At 32.0% G+C, this 20,553-nt stretch overlaps 2 protein-coding genes and 1 pseudogene across 2 annotated transcripts; 1 reads left to right on the top strand and 2 right to left on the bottom strand.

Annotated features, from left to right (window-relative positions):
* Nucleotides 1-6,035: 6,035 nt before the first annotated feature.
* LOC124921262 lies at nt 6,036-13,189 on the bottom strand (annotated as a pseudogene).
* Nucleotides 13,190-15,002: 1,813 nt separating this feature from the next.
* On the top strand, nt 15,003-15,819 carry LOC124920858 (glycine-rich RNA-binding protein 4, mitochondrial-like). Its single transcript, XM_047461426.1, has 3 exons — nt 15,003-15,141; nt 15,228-15,296; nt 15,395-15,819. The coding sequence occupies exons 1-3, from the start codon at nt 15,015-15,017 to the stop codon at nt 15,595-15,597; spliced, it is 399 nt and encodes a 132-aa protein (XP_047317382.1). The 5' UTR covers nt 15,003-15,014; the 3' UTR covers nt 15,598-15,819.
* On the bottom strand, nt 15,740-17,979 carry LOC124920857. Its single transcript, XM_047461425.1, has 3 exons — nt 17,842-17,979; nt 16,189-17,689; nt 15,740-16,106 (listed from the first exon to the last, which is right to left on the bottom strand). Exons 2-3 carry the CDS (start codon nt 17,550-17,552, stop codon nt 15,869-15,871), a joined length of 1,602 nt encoding a protein of 533 aa, XP_047317381.1. The 5' UTR covers nt 17,553-17,689; nt 17,842-17,979; the 3' UTR covers nt 15,740-15,868.
* Nucleotides 17,980-20,553: the final 2,574 nt, after the last annotated feature.

Consider the following 20,553-nt stretch of genomic DNA (forward strand, 5'->3'; position numbering starts at 1 on the left):
CAATAGTTGGAAAAAGATAAAATGTGAGGAGAGAGAAGAGAATGAAATTTTGTTATTTTTTTGGCTAATCAAATTGGGCCACATCATTCTCTCCCCATTATCTCTCAAATTCCCTCTCCCAATCATTTCTCTTTCTTAAATTAAAAAATATATTTCGGTTTGACATATTAACTTACTAAATTATAAATAAAAAATATCAGTTCGATATTTTAACTTTTTAATTTAAAAAAATAATTATTCATAAAATAATAAGATATTTTATTTAAAAAAATAAATAAATATTTAAATTATAATTTCGAATTAAAAAAATGAATGAATTTCAATATAAATCATACTTTCAATTATAAATCTTAAGCTCTACCAAATTTAAGAATTAAAATTACACCTCCGAATTTTAATGAAAAATTTAAGAATTAAAATTACGCCTCCGAATTTAATTTCATGGTTACCAAATACTCCTGAATTTGTTTACAAGATGACTAATAGATGTAAGAATCAATAGCTGGAAGATATGAGAAGAGTGAAATGAGAAAATATGACCCGATGATATTTTATTTCTCTTATTAGTGTATTTATAATTATACAAAGTGGTCCTGTACTTTCAGTTATTTGAAACTTCTAGCAGTTACTTAACTGCTCCTAACAACACTTCTAACAAATCTTAGCAGTTAATTAACTGCTCCTAACAACACTTCTAACAATTTTTAACAGTTACTTAACTGTTCTTAACAACACTTATTTACACTTAACAATATTCATCAATTATTTCTTCACTCCCCCCTCAAGATGAAAATCTTGTAAGAATAACTTGAATCTCAATTCTTGAAATTGTTTGACTTCAAGTGCCTTGGTAAATATATCTGCATTTTGTAAACCAAAATCAATATGTGTTAAAGAAATAAAACCTTCTTTATACTTATTTCTTACCACATGACAATCAATGTCAATATTCTTTGTTCGTTCATGAAATACCGAATTCTGCGTTATATGCATTGCAGCTTTGTTGTCACAATGAAGAACAATTGGTAATTCAACCTGCATTTTAAAATCAGCAAGCAAAAAAACTAATCCATTGTAACTCACAAACTGTGACTGCCATACTCTTATATTCAGCTTCAGCTGAAGATCTAGAAGCAGTTTGTTGTTTCTTAGTCTTCCATGCTATTAATGCATTCCCTGCATATATACAATATCCAGAAAGAGATTTACGAGTGTCAAAACATGATGCCCAATCACTATCCGAAAAGGCAGCAATTTAAGATTATTCTGAGATGAATAAAATAAACCCAATGATGGTGTTCCTTTCAAATATTTGATAACTTGAATTGCTGCATTAAAATGTGATTGAAAAGGCTTATTAATATATTGGCTAAGATGTTGAACTGAATAAGCAATGTCTGGCCTAGTAAAGTTCAAATATAACAATCTTCCAACCAATTTTCTATATTTTTCACAATCACAAAGAGAATCATCAATTGGTTCTTTGGTAAGTTTAATACCTTTAGTCATAGGAGTGAAAGCTGGTTTATCACCAATCAAACCTAAATCTGAAACCAAATCAAGTATATACTTTCTTTGATTTATGTAAATTCTTGTATCGGTTTGCATTATTTCAAGACCTAAAAAATATTTAGCATTTCCTAAATCTTTAATTTGAAATCTACTGTTAATAGCTTCTTTAACATTATTAATATGTTGTAATGAATTTCCTGCTATAAGAATATCATCTACATACATTAACAAACAAATGATATGAATGTCTTCAGTTTTAATAAACAAACAATGGTCATTTTCAGACTTAATAAAACCAATATCATTCAAAATATTATATATCTGTAAATGCCATTGTCTAGATGATTGTTTCAATCCATATAAACTTGTATTAAGTTTACATACCTGTTTTGGTGAAGCACTTTTAAAACCTTCAGGTATTTTCATATATAAATCTTCTTCAAGACAACCATGTAAGAAAGCATTATTTACATATATTTGATGTAAATACCATTTATTTGCAGCTGTCAATGCAAACAATACTCGTATTGTTACATTTTTAGCTACAGGAGCATAAACTTGATGAAAATCTATTCCATCTATTTGATTATACCCCTTTGCCACTAATCTGGCTTTGTACTTATCAATACTTCCATTTGCATTTAATTTTGTCTTATAAATCCATCGACATCCAATTGCCTTTTTTCCTTTAGACAATTCTGTTAATGTCCAAGTTTTGTTCTGATTTAAAGCATTTAACTCAGCATTCATTACCTTAACCCATTCTGGATTTGAAACAGCTTGTTTATAATTCACTAGTTCAGTGAATTGATCAATATTACCAAGAAATTCTATATATTTTGAATCTGTACAGCTTGAAACATATGGAAAAGAAGGTGGTGAATATACTGATTTATGTTTTCCATTCATTTCAACTTGACTTGCAACATAGTCTTTCATCCACACTGGTGGATTAATATTTCTAGAACTTCTTCTACAATTATCATTTGGAACATCAATAGACACTACAGAAGGTATATCTTCTTGTGGAATAACATTCGGCTGATCAACCGATTCTAAATCTGGAGATTTAAAAAAAACTTTTCATTTTCTTCAATAATTTCAGTATTCTGATGTTCCAGATTAATCTCATTAGAATCTGAATTTTCTATATTGTCATCAAAAAAATAAGGTAATTCATTTGATTTGTATTCAAATGTTTCAGTTTCATTTTCTTTGAATTCCTTTGAAAAATATATTTCTTCATGGAAAACTACATCCTTAGAGACATTTATATCTCCAGTGTTGATATTGTATACTGTATATCCTTTTTTATTTAAAGGATATTCTAAAAAGATACATTTGCTAGCTCTACTATCAAATTTTGATTTATTATGCATAATATTTGCTGCATAACAAATACATCCAAAGACTTTAAGTGTCTTATATTCTGGTTTCTTTCCACATAATATTTCAATTGGTGTTTTACCATTTAAAACATTTGTGGGAGTTCTATTAATAAGATATGCTGCAGTCAATAAAGAATATGGCCAAATTTTTTATTCTAATTTTGACTCAATCATTAATGACCTTGCAACTTGTATCAAATGTTTATGTTTCCTTTCAACCACACCATTTTGTTGTGGTGAATATGTACAAGAGGTTTGATGAACAATTCCTAAAAAAATTAAACAAATCTGAACATTTTTCATTCAAGAATTCAGTTCCATTATCTGTTCTAATAACTTTAATAGTGGTATCATATTGGTTTTTAACCATTAACATAAAAAACTGTAATTTATCAAATACAAGAATCTTGTTTGAAATTAAAAAAATCCAAGTACACCTAGAGAAATCATCCACTATAGTTAACATATATGGTGAATCTATAATGGACGGTTCTCGATATGGTCCCCATATATCAACATGTATTAATTCAAAAAAATTCTTAGTTTTAGAGACACTTTGTTTGAAAGGTAATCTTTGCAATTTTTGCAAAGAGGACATGTGGAACAATGAATTTTTTTATTAACCAAGTCAGGAAATACAGATTTTAATACACCATCTGTTGGGTGTCCAAGTCTCTTTATGGAAAGAGAGAAATCAACAACATTATTAACAGAATTGAAATGAAAGAAAAAATTGTTCAAAGATGGACTGTCTTCAAGAAAATATAGATTTCCAATCTTTTCCCAATACTCACTTTGACCTCTTTATTAAGGTCCTGCAAAAACAATTGGATTCTGAGAAAATACAGTTCATCTTTTTTCTTTTGTAAGTTTGGATACTGCTATTAAACAATATTTGAAAGAAGGTGCAAATAATACATCCTTAGTTCAAAGTTCTCAAAAGTTTCACTGTTCCTATTTTAGTTATGTTTCTACAAGTTCCATCTGCTAAGTACATGTCTTAGGCAAATCAAGATCTAATATCAGTATAAAAACTTTTGCTTGTTACATATATGGCCATGATGCTCCAGAATCAATTAACCATTATTTTCTATGCCTATATGTTCATTCATGCTAAGGTTATAATCAAATATATTCAAATTAAATGAATTATGATAAGATGACTTACCTGCAGAGGAAGTGGAGCCACTTCCTTTATTCTTAATCCTCTCGCATATTTTTTCAGAAACTGTTTATACATCGATATTCCTCCATCGACATGTCTTCAACATCTTCTTTTTCAGCAGCTGAATTTACTGCAATTCCTGTGTTCTTTCTCTTCACAGTTCCTTCTTTAGGTTGCTTCCACCATTCAGGGTAGCCTACAAGCTTGAAACAACCTTCCTTGATATGTCCTTTTCCTCCCACAGTGAGAACATATGCATTTTTGTTCTTACTCTTTTCAATAAACTGATTTACAGTCTTTGAGTTTTCTTCTTTCATTATCATTGCTGACTCTTGGTAAGGCCTCTTCTGTTTTGATTTCTTCTCCACATTCTGTAGCATTGTGAATGATTTGTAAACGTCTGGCCAAGGATCTTGAAGCAGAATCTGATCCTTCACATACTCGTACCTCTCCTCTAGTCCCATTAGAAATTGTAATAGTTTCAGCTCTTCGTCATCTTGAAGCATTTGTGATTCAAGAAAACACCCATCACAATCATTTTTCATTCCTTGACATCTACAAGTACGAAGTGGTTTTCAATCCATCATCTCATCCCATAGAAGGCCTTACCTTAGAGTAATATTCTTCAAGATCTAGATCTGCTTGTTGCACGAAGGCTTATATCCTTTTTGTAATCCATACCTTCTCGGTCCATTGTTGCCTTCATAGCGGATTTTACTTCAAGCCATAGATCACGACTTGTTTTTTCTTTGACTGGAATCTTCTTGCAATCTTTGGTTCGATCGTATTCATAATCCATGCTCTTACAAGAGCATCTACAATCCCCCATTGATCACCTTCATCAATTTCCTTTGGTTGCGGATAAGAGTCATCAATGAAACCTATCTTGATTTTGGCTTGTAATGCTAGTTTGACACTTAAACTCCATCCAAAGTAGGTTTCCCTACTAGTGAGAATCGCTGTAGTAATGTAGAGTCCGGGATGATCAGCTGAATGAATGATAAGTGGATCATTGTTGTATTTTCTTTTTGCTGGCATGTGGTTGACGATCGGAATCGGTGTATCAACAGGAATCTGGACTGAATTTGTCAAAATCGGAATTGGAACAGTAGGGATTGACGGAAATAGCATCGGATTTTTGTTAGGGCTTGAGTTAGGGTTAGGGCTTACTGGTGGAGTTACGAAATTGGATGTCATGTCTTGAGTAACTTCGGATTGATCTTCTTTCTTCACTCAACTAGGAATTCATAACAAACCGATTGGACTGCTTAATGTCGAGGGATACTACAACAATTTGCTCTGATACCATGAACAAATTCAATCTGAATTTGTTTACAATATGACTAATAGATGTAAGAATCAATAGCTGGAAGATATGATAAGAGTGAAATGAGAAAATATGACCCGATGATATTTTATTTCTCTTATTAGTGTATTTATACTTATGCAAAGTGGTCCCTCTCCTAACAACACTTCTAACAAATTTTAGCAGTTAATTAACTGCTTCTAATAACACTTCTAACAATTCTTAACAGTTAATTAACTGTTCTTAACAACACTTATTTACACTTAACAATATTCATCAATTATTTCTTCAAACTCCCTTAAAAATATTATATTTACCCTACAAACAAGAAAGAAAATTGCCAACATGTCTAAAATCATACAAGGTTTCCATGTTCTTTCCAAGTCAAATAAATTAAAAAAAAAAAAGTTGAAGAGACCTATTAAGAAACGCATATTAAAGTTTGATCTGAATTTTGAAGAAAAAAAAAATTACATACATGTGAATAGGTTCAAAAGATATAGACAAGTCCCTTAGCTAATAGCTATGACTGAGAAAAAAGACAAATAAAACTACATGTATTATGAAGATTTAACCTCAAAGGGACACAATCTTGATGGTGGTGGATATAAGTTAATCAATACCTCAACAAACCACCATAAATAACATCCCCCAATTATGCATCTAAAATAAATGGAATATAAAAAAATATCCTTCCAAAAAGTTTGTAACAAGTATAGACACAGAGAAGTGTGCAGCAGGACACACAACAGCAAACAAGAGACCAATAAAATGTAATTTATAAACAGAGTATGTAGATTCTAGAGCACCTCATGTTTCAATCAAATGAATTAGCTAGCTACTATTACCACTCTCTCCTTCTTCTAATCTTACATTCCTTTTTTCTTTTATCATCAAATAGACACATCCAGCGTCCCCCCTATGTTACAAAATCAAAATTGTTGGGAAGAGGGTAAAACTGTAACTTCACCCGCCCGTTACTTTCTTTTACATTCTGTAGCACCCACCCAGTCATGGAAAGCTCTCGCCATCTCTCAGATAGGCAACAGCAGTAGTATGCAACCAAACCAATCCCCATATCAAAGAATGTAGCTCGCAAATAGAGCTCCCCCAAACAAGCCTTCTCAAAAATATAACCATGTCTATCGAAATAAAATTTAAAAAAAAAAACAAAAAACAATCAGTAAGGTATTACGTATGGAAGAGCTGAAAATATCTGCCGACTCAATCTCCATAGCTTTATCCCAAACTCTACTACTTCCTTCGGACATCATCCTCCCATTTATACCCTTGTGAGTGTTGCTTTTTCCATTATTGAACAGCCAGCCTTGGTCATCAAAATCTACCCATTCTTCCGTTTCTGGAACTGAGAGCACCACCTTCAAATATTAGTATCCGGATGGGAGGTTTTGTTTGGCTTGAGCAACATGATTAGATTTAGCACGCGATGTAGAAGGTGAAGACTTTGTAGAGGAGCTAGTTACAGGCTGATGACCAATCACGCCATTTACCTTCAGATTATTAGTGGACACTTGTTTATTATAAGGAACTGAAGGTTCGGAGACATTAATAAGCAAGCTTCTGTCCTTCCATTATCAGTGACCCCGTGAGGATTTGGACGTGCCACTTTATTTGGCCTGGAATCCATATCTGTCAAGATCAAGTTGTATAAGAAGAAATTCAACTGGTCAGCTATCCAAGAAAAATGATCTTAATACATTAATAGGCCATAAATAATCCCATTATGCTAAAAAAATAATATAGTTAATGCTTATAGTGCATTTTCAGGCTGATCATTTGAGAACTCACCAATCAAAAACCCATTTGGTTCAAATTCCTTCCTCTTCTTAAGGTTGTCCTCGGTGACATTGCCTTTGTATGCATCTTCCTTCTTCTGATGGGAAGGTATAACGCTCCGAGCGCTAAGAACATCACTAGCTTTGAATTCCTTTCTCGCTATCGAAGAAAAGGGATCTTAATACATGGGGGGAAATAGCGTTCATTAATATCAGAAATAATTCCATAAAGTCAAAAAAATAATAAGAATCACAGTTAGTGCTTATAGTGCATTCAGGCTGATTGGTAAAGAACTCACCAATCAAAAACCCATTTGATTCAAATTCATTCCTCTTCTTAAGGTTGCCATCGGTGGCATTGCCTTTGTCTACATCTTCCTTCTTCTGATGAGGAGGTATAATGTTCCGAGCGCTAAGAACATCATTAGCTTCGAATTCCTTTCTCATTTTGTGAATACCCTCACAGGCGATGATGCTTCTCTCTTCATATTTGGTCAGATGAGGCGGCGTAATCATGTTATTAGTACTAGGGACATGGTTCTTGTTTGAGTCTACAAATTTATCCTCCCCTTCACTGTTTCGTTCGCTTTTTCTCTCATTTTTCTCCTTTTTCCTATCTTTCTCCTTTGTCTTTACTTTCTCCTCTTGGTTTTATCCTTGTACTCATCTTTCTGTTTATCAACTTCTTCCCTACCTTTGGATGGTTTAAATTTCTCCTCTAAACCCGCCTTCTCAAGAGGTCTAGCAATTCTTTCCAATCTGTTTGCACCGACACTCTGCACCACTTGATGCCAAAAAAATCTTGGAGTTTCCATAATTCTTTGTCCCTCCATCTTTCTATAATCAATTATTTTCTCCAATATATTTTCCTTCTTTTCAGTCATTGGTTCAGCCAACTTGTCCAGGGACTTGTCCATCTGTTCATTATTTTTTGGTCCTGCAACGGGAATTCTGCCAACCACAAGGCTTGCTGAGCCTTTTTCATCATCTCTAATTCTCCGGTCCAACTCCTGTACAAATTTAGCATCGTTATTTTTCACGGCTGTAAGACCGTTTCTGAAAGGTTTCTCCCCATATTGACTTTGAACCAACTGCATCTGCTTCTTCTCACCGAGAATCTTACTTTCATCTTTAACCTGCTGATCTTTCTGATTGAGCTTCTGTATATTGTTTCTTTCAGCTTGACCATCAATGTTTCTTCTCTTCTAGGGTACTGGATTTTCCTTTATCGATATCTTTCTCTTTGTCTTTATCCTTCTTTTCCCTGTGTTTCTCCTTTCTGTCTTTCTTCTCCCTGTGTTTCCCATCACTTTATCTCTCTCTCTTTTCTCTTTGTGTTCTCTCTTCTCTTTATCTTTCTTGTCTTTCTTGTGCTTTTCTCCTTGTGCTTCTCCGGAAAAGTATGTCAAACTTCATGGAAATAATGAAAAAACATAAACCTTTTCACTTTTTTCAATAAATAAACAAATTGATTTTCTCTCAACCCTCAATTTCAATCAAAATCATTATATCATTACACTCTTCTCTTCTCTTTTTTAAATGCATAGCAATGCACACAAGTTACATATTTGATACCCTTTTCGTATAATTTTTGCTAACATGGTGATCCCAAATCCAACTCCATTTGAAGATATCACATAATTATCTGACAGCAGAACAGATAAACATTAACTTCACTAAATCATCAACATGAATCTTACAAAAGATGCATTTCTAGCAGGGATGTAACTGTTTCAATAGATCAATATCTAGGATAAGAAGTTCAGTAGCTTTAGCGGATTCCACCTTAGTTAAGGTGATTATAATAGGTCTTAGCTACTAATTAGTTACAAATCCTGATATAATATGATTTTCAGACTACTAAATGCATTGTACTTGTTAAGTATATTTTGTTAATTTAGGATCAATTTATTCACTCTTCTTTCTCTTTTCTCTGAGTTTTTAACAATATTCTTCATACCAACAAGCTATACTCTACTAAACAGTAAAGGAGAATGGCCCAATGTTAAGGATCCAATTATATAAGAGGAACATCATAAATTTTGTATGCTAGGACAAACAAAAAGTATTGGTAATGGTATATACTTTCTCGATATGCATGATTTTTTGACAAGAATCATTCAGCCATACTTCGTGTTGATTTCTAGAGTCAAAATTAGTTGTGATATCTCTCTGCATGTTGTTCTTATTCTATATGTAAGAGGAGCCTTTCAAATATAAATATCAGTACAGCAATCATAGATTCCTAGAAATAAAATTTGAGATGGAGTTTCAATTGCAGTCAATGCAGCTTGAAGCCAGCAACTAAAACACAGAAGCTTAATTCAAGTATTCATATCTAAAGGAGCTTAAATTTCCCACAAAACTGTATCCTACAATCAAACTTTATGTATGTCAAATACTCAACTTACTTGTTCAATTCTCACTTAGGTTTATGCTCCAATCCAAATAATAAAGTGTATTTATTAATCACACGCTTCTCCACATTTTTGTTAGGGTTAGGACTGCATCCACTAACTTGTGCTATACTAGGAGGATAGACAAGCGTTAGCCCACAAACAAGCAAAATTTCTTTCTAAGTCACCTAAAAGTAACTCCCAAATCAGCAAGGATCCTACCAAATTAATATGCATGCATAAATAGAAGTAATTCAGTAATCTTCTATTTAACTCTGACACCACCACAAGTTGCAATTGCACATATATATATTTTTACTAACTTTAACTCCTAGTGAAGCTTCTTATGTTTCACCAAAAACATTCATTTACCTTTCCTCTGGCAACACAATCGACCAGACAAGCCTCCATAGGTGAGAGTCCTCCCATAAAGCTTTTATGATATCTAAGGTTTTGCTACTTTCTATATTAAGAAGTATGTGAACTTGAGGTGCATTGAGCAAAAACATTTTGTAACAGAAAAGATAATATATTTAATGCATTTGCTATAAATGCTGAGCATTTCAATCCTTAAGTTTCTAAATTGATGGATTAAACAAGAATATGAAAGAAAAAAAAAAATTGCTTGGAGAAGAAAATGAGAAATACAAATCACCGTGGACTTAGTATCTACTTTGACCATTTTTTTGCAAAAACACTTTTATTTAGAGACCATTGAAGCTGTTACAGGGACAAAGACACAAAAGAGAAGACACACAGCCAGGCCAATAACAGGAACAAAGACAAGAACAATTAATCAACAACCCAAAACAGATGAAACAACACACACACAACCCAACAAAAAAAAACTGATAATTAAAAATATATTAAACATTAACAATGGAGGCTTAAGGTAGTGACGAAGGAAACCAGTAATCCTGCTCTAATTTTACTATTTTGTTTATCCATTTGGACATAATCATTGTCAAATAAGGAATTTAAGAGCTTTCTGGCTCTTATTGAAGGATTGAGTTCCAGGCATGATCATGCTGGAGCACACTAGACACTCAAATATATGAAGGATCCTTAACCCCTGTAGCTTACCCTCTTCCTTCTTCAAGTGAAGAAGTTCTGAGGAAGCTATACTTGCATACTATATCAGGAAAAAAGTTAGGAGAAAATGATTACTTGTAAGAATGGGCTTCAAAGTACCAATGTAAAAGACAATATTGGGCGTTGACGCTAATGTTTCATTATCGAGGAAAATTATTTTACGTAACATATGATATCAAGATACAAGATAAACTAATGTTCAGTTAAATAAAACGACTATTTCATAATCATAGACTTAATAAAGGCTATAAAGGTATTAGTAAACCTATATCACCATAAAACTTTAGCTAGACATTATGGGATGTTGTAATACATTTTTTGCATGTTGATCATAAAAGGAAAAATCTACATTTGATATGCTTACCAAAAATCAAAATGACGTGAAAAATAATCTCGTGATCACAAAAATAATATGGATCACGACCAAGAAAGTAATTTGATTATGATTCAGAAAATATCTTATTCCAAACTAAAAAAATATCATTTCCAATTTTAACATTGACGATTTTCGTGAATGCGACAAAATACTTTCTTCCAAATGCACTCAATTTTTCATTAACTCTTCATATTCTAAACATCTTTCTTACTACATTTGGAAGTATGATAAACTTTTCATAAGATAGCTTAAGCTAAATCAAAAGTTATTGGCAGTATATGGGAAAGGACAGTTTGATTGTTAGCTCAGCAAACAGATATGTTTGAAGTAAACAGTATCTTCCATCCTAGAATTGCAGTGAATGCGTAAGACACAATATGTGGGAAAAAACGTTAGGCAATACAAAAAAAAATGAAATTGCAATATTACACTAAATTCTGCTACCACCATTCCATCCTATAATTTTCATAAATTTGAGGTGGAGATCATAAATCCAACCCAATAAACAAGCTATATTTGATTAATAACATCAGCCTATATTTGATCAAAGGAATCTTTTTCCAATATCGAGGGGCACGATCACAACGTGCATTTAAGAGCTGGCCACAGCAGAAATCATAGAACAATTTGTACAGATTCGGAAACCAAGCAACAATCGTTACAGATGATTTAAGCAAAACAGGACATTCTTTTACCTATGTAAGTGATATTGAACTAAAAAAGAGGTAAATCTACATTCTTTTCTCACAGCCAACAAAACCAAAAATGTCATGATGATGAACTAACTCAAAATATGATAGTAGTCTATCTACGATAGTCATCAAATGGGAGTGCCTTAGAGACCACAAAGCAAGTTCATGATAAGGTTGGTGCAAGAACATATAGAAATATAAAGTAATGAAACAAGACAAAATAGTAGTAGTGACAAAAAAAGAACCTTTTTGAGCAAGTCGACTTCGTCTGTTATAGGCTTCTTTTCATATCCAGGCGGTGGAAATGGAAAGCAGCGAGACATCGCACACTATCCTGTGATAAGTAAGACGGAAAGATTCCAGACTCAGATTACTTTCCAGCAGCTCTATTCCAGGAGAGCAATGAACCAACAATTATGTTCTTGTTCATGCACCTTGTCCCCACAATCATTCCACCACTAGTTATATTCCATAAACTCCACTTCACGATTTTCAATAAACTCTCCAACAAATCCAAGTATAGAGGGGGTTCAATAGGTTCCTTCTGTAGAGACTTCAAATTGTAAAACTCTACCCTGACCAACTGGCCCAAGCCACTCTAGTAATACACTAAAGGCCAATTAATCAAAATGAAGGTGTAGAAGAACTGAATAACCGAAACAAATTAAGTTAGCCCGAACTGTTTTCTCAGAAAAGATGATCTTCCACTCCTTGTGTGCTATGCCAAGACAGGATTCATCACCTCTCCGGAATGTTGAAAAAGTCCAACACCAAAATCAATCTGGAAGAGTCAGAATAGGTCTCTAAATAACTCAGTATCTGCAATCTTCTTCCATGCCAAAACAATGAACATTAATTCATATCAGTCTGCAGAAGATCAAAGCTCTCCAGTACAGTCCAATCTAGATTATGCTTTCCTGAAGGGTACCTGGTTAGACGTAATTCCCCAACTTGACGGCTGCAGAGTAACTGATCCAATGAAACCCTAGAATTGTACTCAAACTAGATATAATAATAGCATCCACTCAGTATAACAACACCCAGCAGAAACCCTAATTACAGTCCTTGAAGAAAAAAAAAAGAAAGAAGAAAAATAAAAAATTTCTCCAAACCCACCAAAAATGTAAGTGAATAAAGCACAAATGGGATACTATTTCCCCTGCTGAACTATGTTTTTAGATATAGCGATCAGAATCACCCAATCGAGATACTTCGAAGCTCGATTAAGATAGATTTGAATGCAAAGAAAAAGAAGTTAGCGGCGTGAACGGACAGATAGTAACTCAATCAATTGTGGGCAATTGATCAATTACCTTGTCCCGCTTCAAACAATCACCACCATTGTTAAGGGAACAAGATCCCAATCAATCAGTTCCAAAGCCAAGTTTTCCACACTACTCTCTCAATATTTGACGTTGGTTTGCTGTCTCTCTCTCTCTCTCTTAGCATGTGCTTTTCTGTGTACAACAATGTAGTTTTACACGCGAACGGAAAGAAATATGCAAAAACGAGTCCACGAAAGATCACATACAGAAAGACTTAACACTCGTTATAGTCATAATGCCTTTGCCCTTAATTACTTGGGCCTTGGCTAGCTAATTTTCAAATAAACTATTGAAATTAATTTCTTAATATATCTACATATTTCACAAATATTCATTTGATTTTATCCTAATTTATTACTAAAAATTAAACTTATTACTTTAATTTTGTACTTTTTTTTAACTAATTAGGGCAATAGCGCGAAACATCACAACCGTCGTGATCGTGATCGTCCCACTATAATTTATCGACGTAAATATTAATCTTTTTTCGTAAATAACTAAACCCGATATTTTTCTTTTGAGGAATACGGTTTGATTATACCATTTTTATAAATGGTTTAAAATTAATTTAGTGATATTAATAAATTAATATATATTATAATATTGTTAATAGTTTAATTATTAATCATTTGAATGTATTATTACTACCTTTTTTATTAAATTAATTTCGTTTTTTTTAAATAAAGAAGACTATTAATACTAGTCAACTATTGTCTCATAAAGTAATAAAGTATAATATTATTTTTCTTTGTGTAATTATGTTATTTAATTAACATTCAATTTTCTTAACAAATAATTAATGAGTTATTCAAAATATTTAATTTTTTATATAATATTACTGTTAAAATGCCCTAACTAAATTAAATATTGATCTAATAAAGGGAAAATCAATATTTTTTTTCCAAAAACAAAAACTTTTTCTATATTTTTAATATATATATTTTAAAAGTTGAGATTTCATGGAAAAACAGAACATTTATTTTGGTCATTTTAGCGGTCTCATTTTATATCATTTATTTTGAAAAATAAGTCTCAAATTTATAATTTATTATTTAAGTAGTATTTTAAGTTAACTATCTTTATTTATTTACTTTAATTTTAATAATATATATACATTAAAAATAATAAAAACGACAAGTAACAAAAATCGTGCTTAAAATAAGCAGGTCACGAGTTTCAGTATTACTCGTAAATTGAAATAGACATCATACAAGTTATGATATTTTCTTTTATTAAAAAAAAACTAATAAATACCATTTATACTAGTTCAAGAATAATTTTCAAAATATTATAATGTTATATTTGCTTTTACTTCAAAATTTAGAGCATTGAGAATTCTATAAAATAAAATGAAAGTATACAAAGTTCTTAACCTTTTATGTTATAAGATAATTAAATGTAAAAATTAAATCAATTTAAAATAAATAATAATAAAAGTGTAATAGTTATTGTGATATATATATATATATATATTTGTTAAAACTGATTTAATTTAATTATGTAATAATTTATAGAATGAACATTAGATTCTAATTTAAACATGTTATAAAATATAAGGACTGAGACAAGAATTGTTTTTTAGCTTGAAAATGTAATTTCGGACAAATACCATCAGCCCTAGCTGCTAGCTGATCTTAAGTCTCTTCTTCTCTCTAACTCTAAGGTATGACAGTTTTCAGAAAGCTGCCCATTTTTCATTTGTTGTACCTCACTTATCTCGTATCTTTGGTTTTATAATAGATAATTCATGTCTTGTTTGTTGTTTTTCTTTTGTCAAGATAGAAGGGGTTCGACTTTGGCCCCTTCATATAAGATGGAGATAAAAGTATGTTAATCTTTAATATAAAAGAAATGACTTTATTCTGAGTTTTTGCTAATTATTATTAACCAAATTGGCATGGATAAGTCATTAACCTTGAATAGATAGATTGATCTTGTATTCTTGTGTATATGAGTAGAGGTTGGAATGGCTTTCTGTAATAAACTTGGAGGTTTCATGAGAAAGACAGTTTTACATAATGTTGGATCAATTGGGAAGGTGGGTTATTTTCCATCAGCAATTCGATGTTTATCTACTAAACTCTTTATTGGAGGTAACTTATACTTGGGTATCAGCTATTTAGTTATTATAGCTTTTAAACATATGAAGTTTATGTGACTGTTTTCATCTTTTCCTTAGGCCTTTCATATGGAACTGATGACAAGTCTCTTATGGAAGCATTTTCCAGCTTTGGTGATGTCTCTGAAGGTCGGTTTTAATTATCAACTTTTTACGAATTTGTTTGAAGAATTCTTATTGTATTGAGAAATGAGAATTGAGATACCATTCTTGTTGGAATTGGACAGCAAAAATAATAACTGACAGAGAGACGGGAAGATCTAGGGGGTTTGGATTTGTGAACTTTGTTGATAATGAATCTGCTTCTGCTGCTTTACAAGCAATGGATGGGCAACCACTTCAAGGTCGGAATGTTCGCGTTAGTTATGCAACCGAGAGGCAGGGTCCTCCCCGATCTAACTATGGCAGTGGTGGTGGCTGGAGGGAATGATGCACTCTAGATATCGCATTATCTGTTTTTGTTTGCATTTCAGTTTTATTGATCTTGTTTGCTTCCTTTATTCTATTCCAAAATGTTAAATAAATAACAACTTCAAACTAAGACCATGAAGTTATTTTATCAAAGATGCATTAAAAAATATGTGATTTCATCTTATTATAAGCCTTTTCTGTTCATCTATAATAATATAATTGTTCTAATAGTACCAGAATGCAAAGAAGAAGAAGAATGCACAAGATTTTAGGTTGCTATTTCTCCGCGATTAAATGTCATCGGTGGTGATCGGATAACACGTTTCCTCTCCGCCAGTGTTCCAAAGGAAGTGAGCATAGTTGGCCGCATAATAAGAATTTGTTGGATCAGCCGATATTGCATCCAAATAAGTCTCTTCCGCTGCCCATAGATCATTCTTACACTGCCAAAGAAACGTCGCATACTTGTTCAGCGCCTCCGCATCCACCGGATCAACTTTCGTCGCCTTCTTGAAATACTCTTCTGCTCTGTTTCAACCAAGAGAAACAATTTTACTCTCACGTAGATTTCAGACACTACTAATTAACATCAAAATTGGAGATACCTTACCTTAGGTAATCATGCGAGACCAGATAGAGGAACTGAGCATAATTCGCCAGTAGTAGAGCGTTATTTGGATCCTGGGCAAGACCCTTCTGATACAAAAGCTCCGTCTTGCTATAGTCCTCTGTCGCATCCCCATCAATCTCCGCTGTCACTGGCGATACGAATCTCTGTGTATCTACAGTTGTATCCCTCGCCGCCTCCTCCACCATTGAATTCCATAGTTTGATTTCTTCCTCTTGACCCGAAACTGATTCCTCTTCCCTACCGGATGATGACCCGTTTGGGATTTCCACCTGGTAGTTTACAGATTCGCCATCTCCGTCTGTTCCGCTGGCTACTGTCCTATATTTCCCTCCGCCGCCGTTGCTTCCCCCAATTGAGGACGTCTTCCCGCTGGAAGATGAAACTGAGAATTTCTTAATCGTTGACGAATCGAAGCTGAATTGCCCCTGCTTCTGCTCGTCTATGGTGATAACAGATTCCATCTTGACGAAGGAGTGGGGCGGCGGCGGTGCTGCAATGGCAGCGTTGGCAGACATCGAATAGACGCTGTAATTTGCTAGCAGGATCATAACGTACATCATTAGAGTGGGCGTGTGAGAAAATACTTGCTGAAATAGCCAAACGAAGGAGGCTTGTGTTTCCTTCTGTACACGAAGGATTATTCCTTGAAGATCTTCGTAAAAAAGCTTCTCTCGCATCTGCAGAGTAAAGCTATGAAGCTCATGGATGATGAAGACCATAGAAGAGAACGCCTTCTCCACGGAACAAGATGCGAATTCACCGGCTTCTCGAAATCCTTCTTCCCATTGCATCTTCTGCCTTATGATCCGTAGAGAGTGAGGCAATTGTACGCTGTTTACCTTCATTTCGATGTTCGCCGGAATGATATTGATATCCTCCGAAATCTCCGCCGTCCAGTCAAATGATATCTTCGATTGACTAAATTTAACTGAATGCGGAAAATTTCTGATATCTATAGAAGCAGAAGCAGAGGCGGATTCAGATTCTGTTGGTTCGTTTTCTTCAGACAACTGGAATCTGGTGGCAATCTCCTGGATTTGTTTAGCAAATTCCTCATCAGAAAACGCATCCAGACTAGCACTGCACGCTTGTTTGAATGTTCTCCGTCTGGAAACAGTAGTACTAGTGTGATTATCGCAGGATCTGGAGCGATGGAGCTTCGTTCCCCAAAAAGACCGGTCCAGTCTCTGAACGCAGCGAAAGATAACCGCTCCGTCGCTGAAACTCCGTCTTCTTAGGGGAGGAGAAGGAACGGTTGAAGCTAATGTTTGCGAAGAAGTCGGTGAATGAGGAACATAAGGCTTAGACCAACGCAAACAGGTGGTAGCAACCTTGACCGCCATCTCAGTCGTCGACGACGGTTAATAGAGAGAGAGTATGAACTGGAAAAGCAAATAAGAAATGATCTGAATCAAAATTGAACAACTTTTCCTCGAGATTCACCGGCAAAAATGCTCCACTTTATCTTCTTTTCATAAACCTGTAATCAATCAGAAAGCAAATGTGTAGAACGTACGCTATATGAGAAATCTAAATTGAATTGAGTTTCCAAAGAAAATCTAATCAAAGACGTTTTTTTCCACGATCGAGAAAAAACGCAGAGATCTCAAACAGATCGTGGCGATTACTTACCGGTGGTTTCTCTCTATGTAGAATGGTCGCCGGACGTCGCGGTCTCGGTCTCCGGCGAATGAGTGAAGTACAGGTCTGGCTTCTTCACTCATCGTTAATAATGAGGCGGTTTATATACGCAGAGAGATATTCCAAATTAATAAATAAAAAATAAAAGTAGTATTCAGAAGAAATATATAAAATAATAATAATAAATAAAATGTGTACGTATTATGTTGTTGAATGTACTATGTACACAAAAGGACTTTGGCCTTCCATACCAAATTATCAAGAATTCTCAATCCCTAGTGTAACTTCTTCATAATATCATATAATAAAATAATTCTTCATAGATATTTTCAATGGGATTTTTGTATTTTTATTGTATTCTCTTACTGTTTATTTATCAGGAAAAAGTTATTATTATTTTCTTTCTGAATATGAAGATATTTTCTAAAAACAGAACAACACTATTCTCTGTGCCAATAGTCTTCCACAAGACATTTAGGGTTATTTTTTTTTCAAAGTTTTGGAATTTTGTTTAAAAAATCTTGTGATGGAAAAGTAGGTTATTTAGGTTTTTAATAGGTTAAATTATTATAATGTTTTTTTATATTTGAAATTTATTTTTTTAAAGATAAATTAAAAATATTATAGTATTTTAATTAATGAATTAAATAAATTGACTATTTAAACAATAATAAGAAGAATATGATATATACTATCTCAAAAACTATAAATTATCAATTCTCAATCTTGATATTCCGAAAATGAAGTTGAAATGTGTTGAATGAACAAATACCGTTAAAATTGTTAATATATATAATTAAGGTAGAGAGAAATGATTAACCCGAAAAAAAGAACAAGTTTTTTCTTTTTTCTTTCTCACATTATATTTTATCATTTTTCTAATTAGTAATATAATGATATATCATTCCTTCATTTATTTTCTCTCCCAAATTCTTCTTTCTATCACTCATTTAAAATATATTTCATAATATTATTTCATCTAATTTAATATCTCAATAAAATATTTAAAATAATTTTTTTTAAATAAATAAATTCAAAATCAGCTCTAATAAAATAATTCTTCTTATATATTTTCAATAGGGTTTTTGGTTTTTTATTGTATTCTTTTACTATTTATTTATCAAAACAAAAAATTATTATTATTATTTTTCTGAATATAAAGATATTTTTTGAAAAAAAAAAATCAACACCATTTTCTGTGGCAATAGTCTCCAACAAGACATTCTATGGTTGGTTTCATATTGTCTTTTTTAGAAAAAAATATTGACATTTATTTAAAAAATCTTATTAAACAAAAAGTAAGTTGTTTAGGCTTTTAATATGTTAAATTATTATAATGTTTTTTTATTTAAATAAAATAATAATAGTTTAGTTAATGAAATAAGTAATTTAATAGTTAAGATGGTAATGATAAAAAATTATTATAAAAAAATAAATATTATTTAATATATATGTATATATCAAGCAAACTTTTATTTATAAATTAAATAGGATATCAGATATCATGTTAATGAATTTTAAATTTAAATATTAAATTTTAAAGACAAACTAGCTTAAATATTTTTGAAAAGATAAATGATTGGGGGAAAGAATTTGAGAGGAAAGGACTGTCTCTGATTGGTCGAACAACAAATTGGTGATGTGGTTCTTAACTCACGTGTATAGGTGTTACTTTATAAGTGGGATACAGATATCTGTATAGGTAACATCAAATTAATCTTTCCTAAACTTTTTATCCTTTTCCAATTAAAGTGACGTGGTGACATGTCATTCTTTCCGTTTTCTCACTCAAATTCTCTTTATCTATCAAATTTTCTTTTATATTTAATTAAAAAAGTGTTATTATGAAACTGTTTCAGAATAGAGGGAAGGAAAAAGAGATACAATATTTTATTAGTTTTAATTGAAAAACAATCAAGATTTAACTCTCTCCTTTTTATTTGATAAGAAAAAAAAAACTCCTTAAGAGTCAATATTTTATTCTGTATAAAAAGTAAAAGAAATAAATTATGAGCGGACAACAGCCTGTACATTGGCCACCGGATATCCGGGTTCTCTCTCTATATATTTCCGTATTTATAATTAATAACTAATAAATGTATATTTATAATAATTATTTTTCAGATTAAATACACAAGTGACATATATAATAATAATAAAATTATTTTCAGAAAATTTTACTATATTCGTGATATGGGTTTGTTTTGTTTATGGCTTAAGTTCAGATGTATTTGGATTTTTTTTCATATTTAAATATAACCTTACAAATAAATATAATAATTTATTTGATGAAAGTGAGCAAAACTAGGATAGTCACAAAGTATTGTAAAATTTATTTAATTTATTAATTTAAATATTAAAATATTACCTAATTCATTAACTACGAAATAATAAAATAATTTATTTTGTTTATCAAATAAGATTAAAAAAATCAATAAAAACCTCCCAAATAAACTTACATCATACAAGTCTTTGATTAGGATATTAATTATGTAGGTAAAACATTTGAGAATAATTATTGAGAAACAACACATATATGATATATCTCACATAATAATTACAGAATGTGCCATCTACTAATTAATAAGGGCATCCATTTTTCATTACCAAGTTATTAATTAATTAGACAATTTATTAAAAAAATGTAAAATTATGATGAAAACTCAGTTAGTTCATTAAAGTTCGGGACATATTAATATAAAT

Source organism: Impatiens glandulifera, chromosome 1, assembly GCF_907164915.1.
Source record: "Impatiens glandulifera chromosome 1, dImpGla2.1, whole genome shotgun sequence".
NCBI classification, from domain to species: Eukaryota; Viridiplantae; Streptophyta; class Magnoliopsida; order Ericales; family Balsaminaceae; genus Impatiens; species Impatiens glandulifera.

Coding starts and splice junctions, on each gene's coding strand:
- LOC124920857 (XM_047461425.1), bottom strand. CDS start 17,552: ATGGCGGTCAAGGTTGCTACCACCTGTTTGCGTTGGTCTAAGCCTTAT. Junction 16,107..16,188: donor GTCTCGCATGATTACCTAAG/GTAAGGTATCTC, acceptor TGGTTGAAACAG/AGCAGAAGAGTATTTCAAGA.
- LOC124920858 (XM_047461426.1), top strand. CDS start 15,015: ATGGCTTTCTGTAATAAACTTGGAGGTTTCATGAGAAAGACAGTTTTA. Junction 15,142..15,227: donor TACTAAACTCTTTATTGGAG/GTAACTTATACT, acceptor TCTTTTCCTTAG/GCCTTTCATATGGAACTGAT. Junction 15,297..15,394: donor CTTTGGTGATGTCTCTGAAG/GTCGGTTTTAAT, acceptor GGAATTGGACAG/CAAAAATAATAACTGACAGA.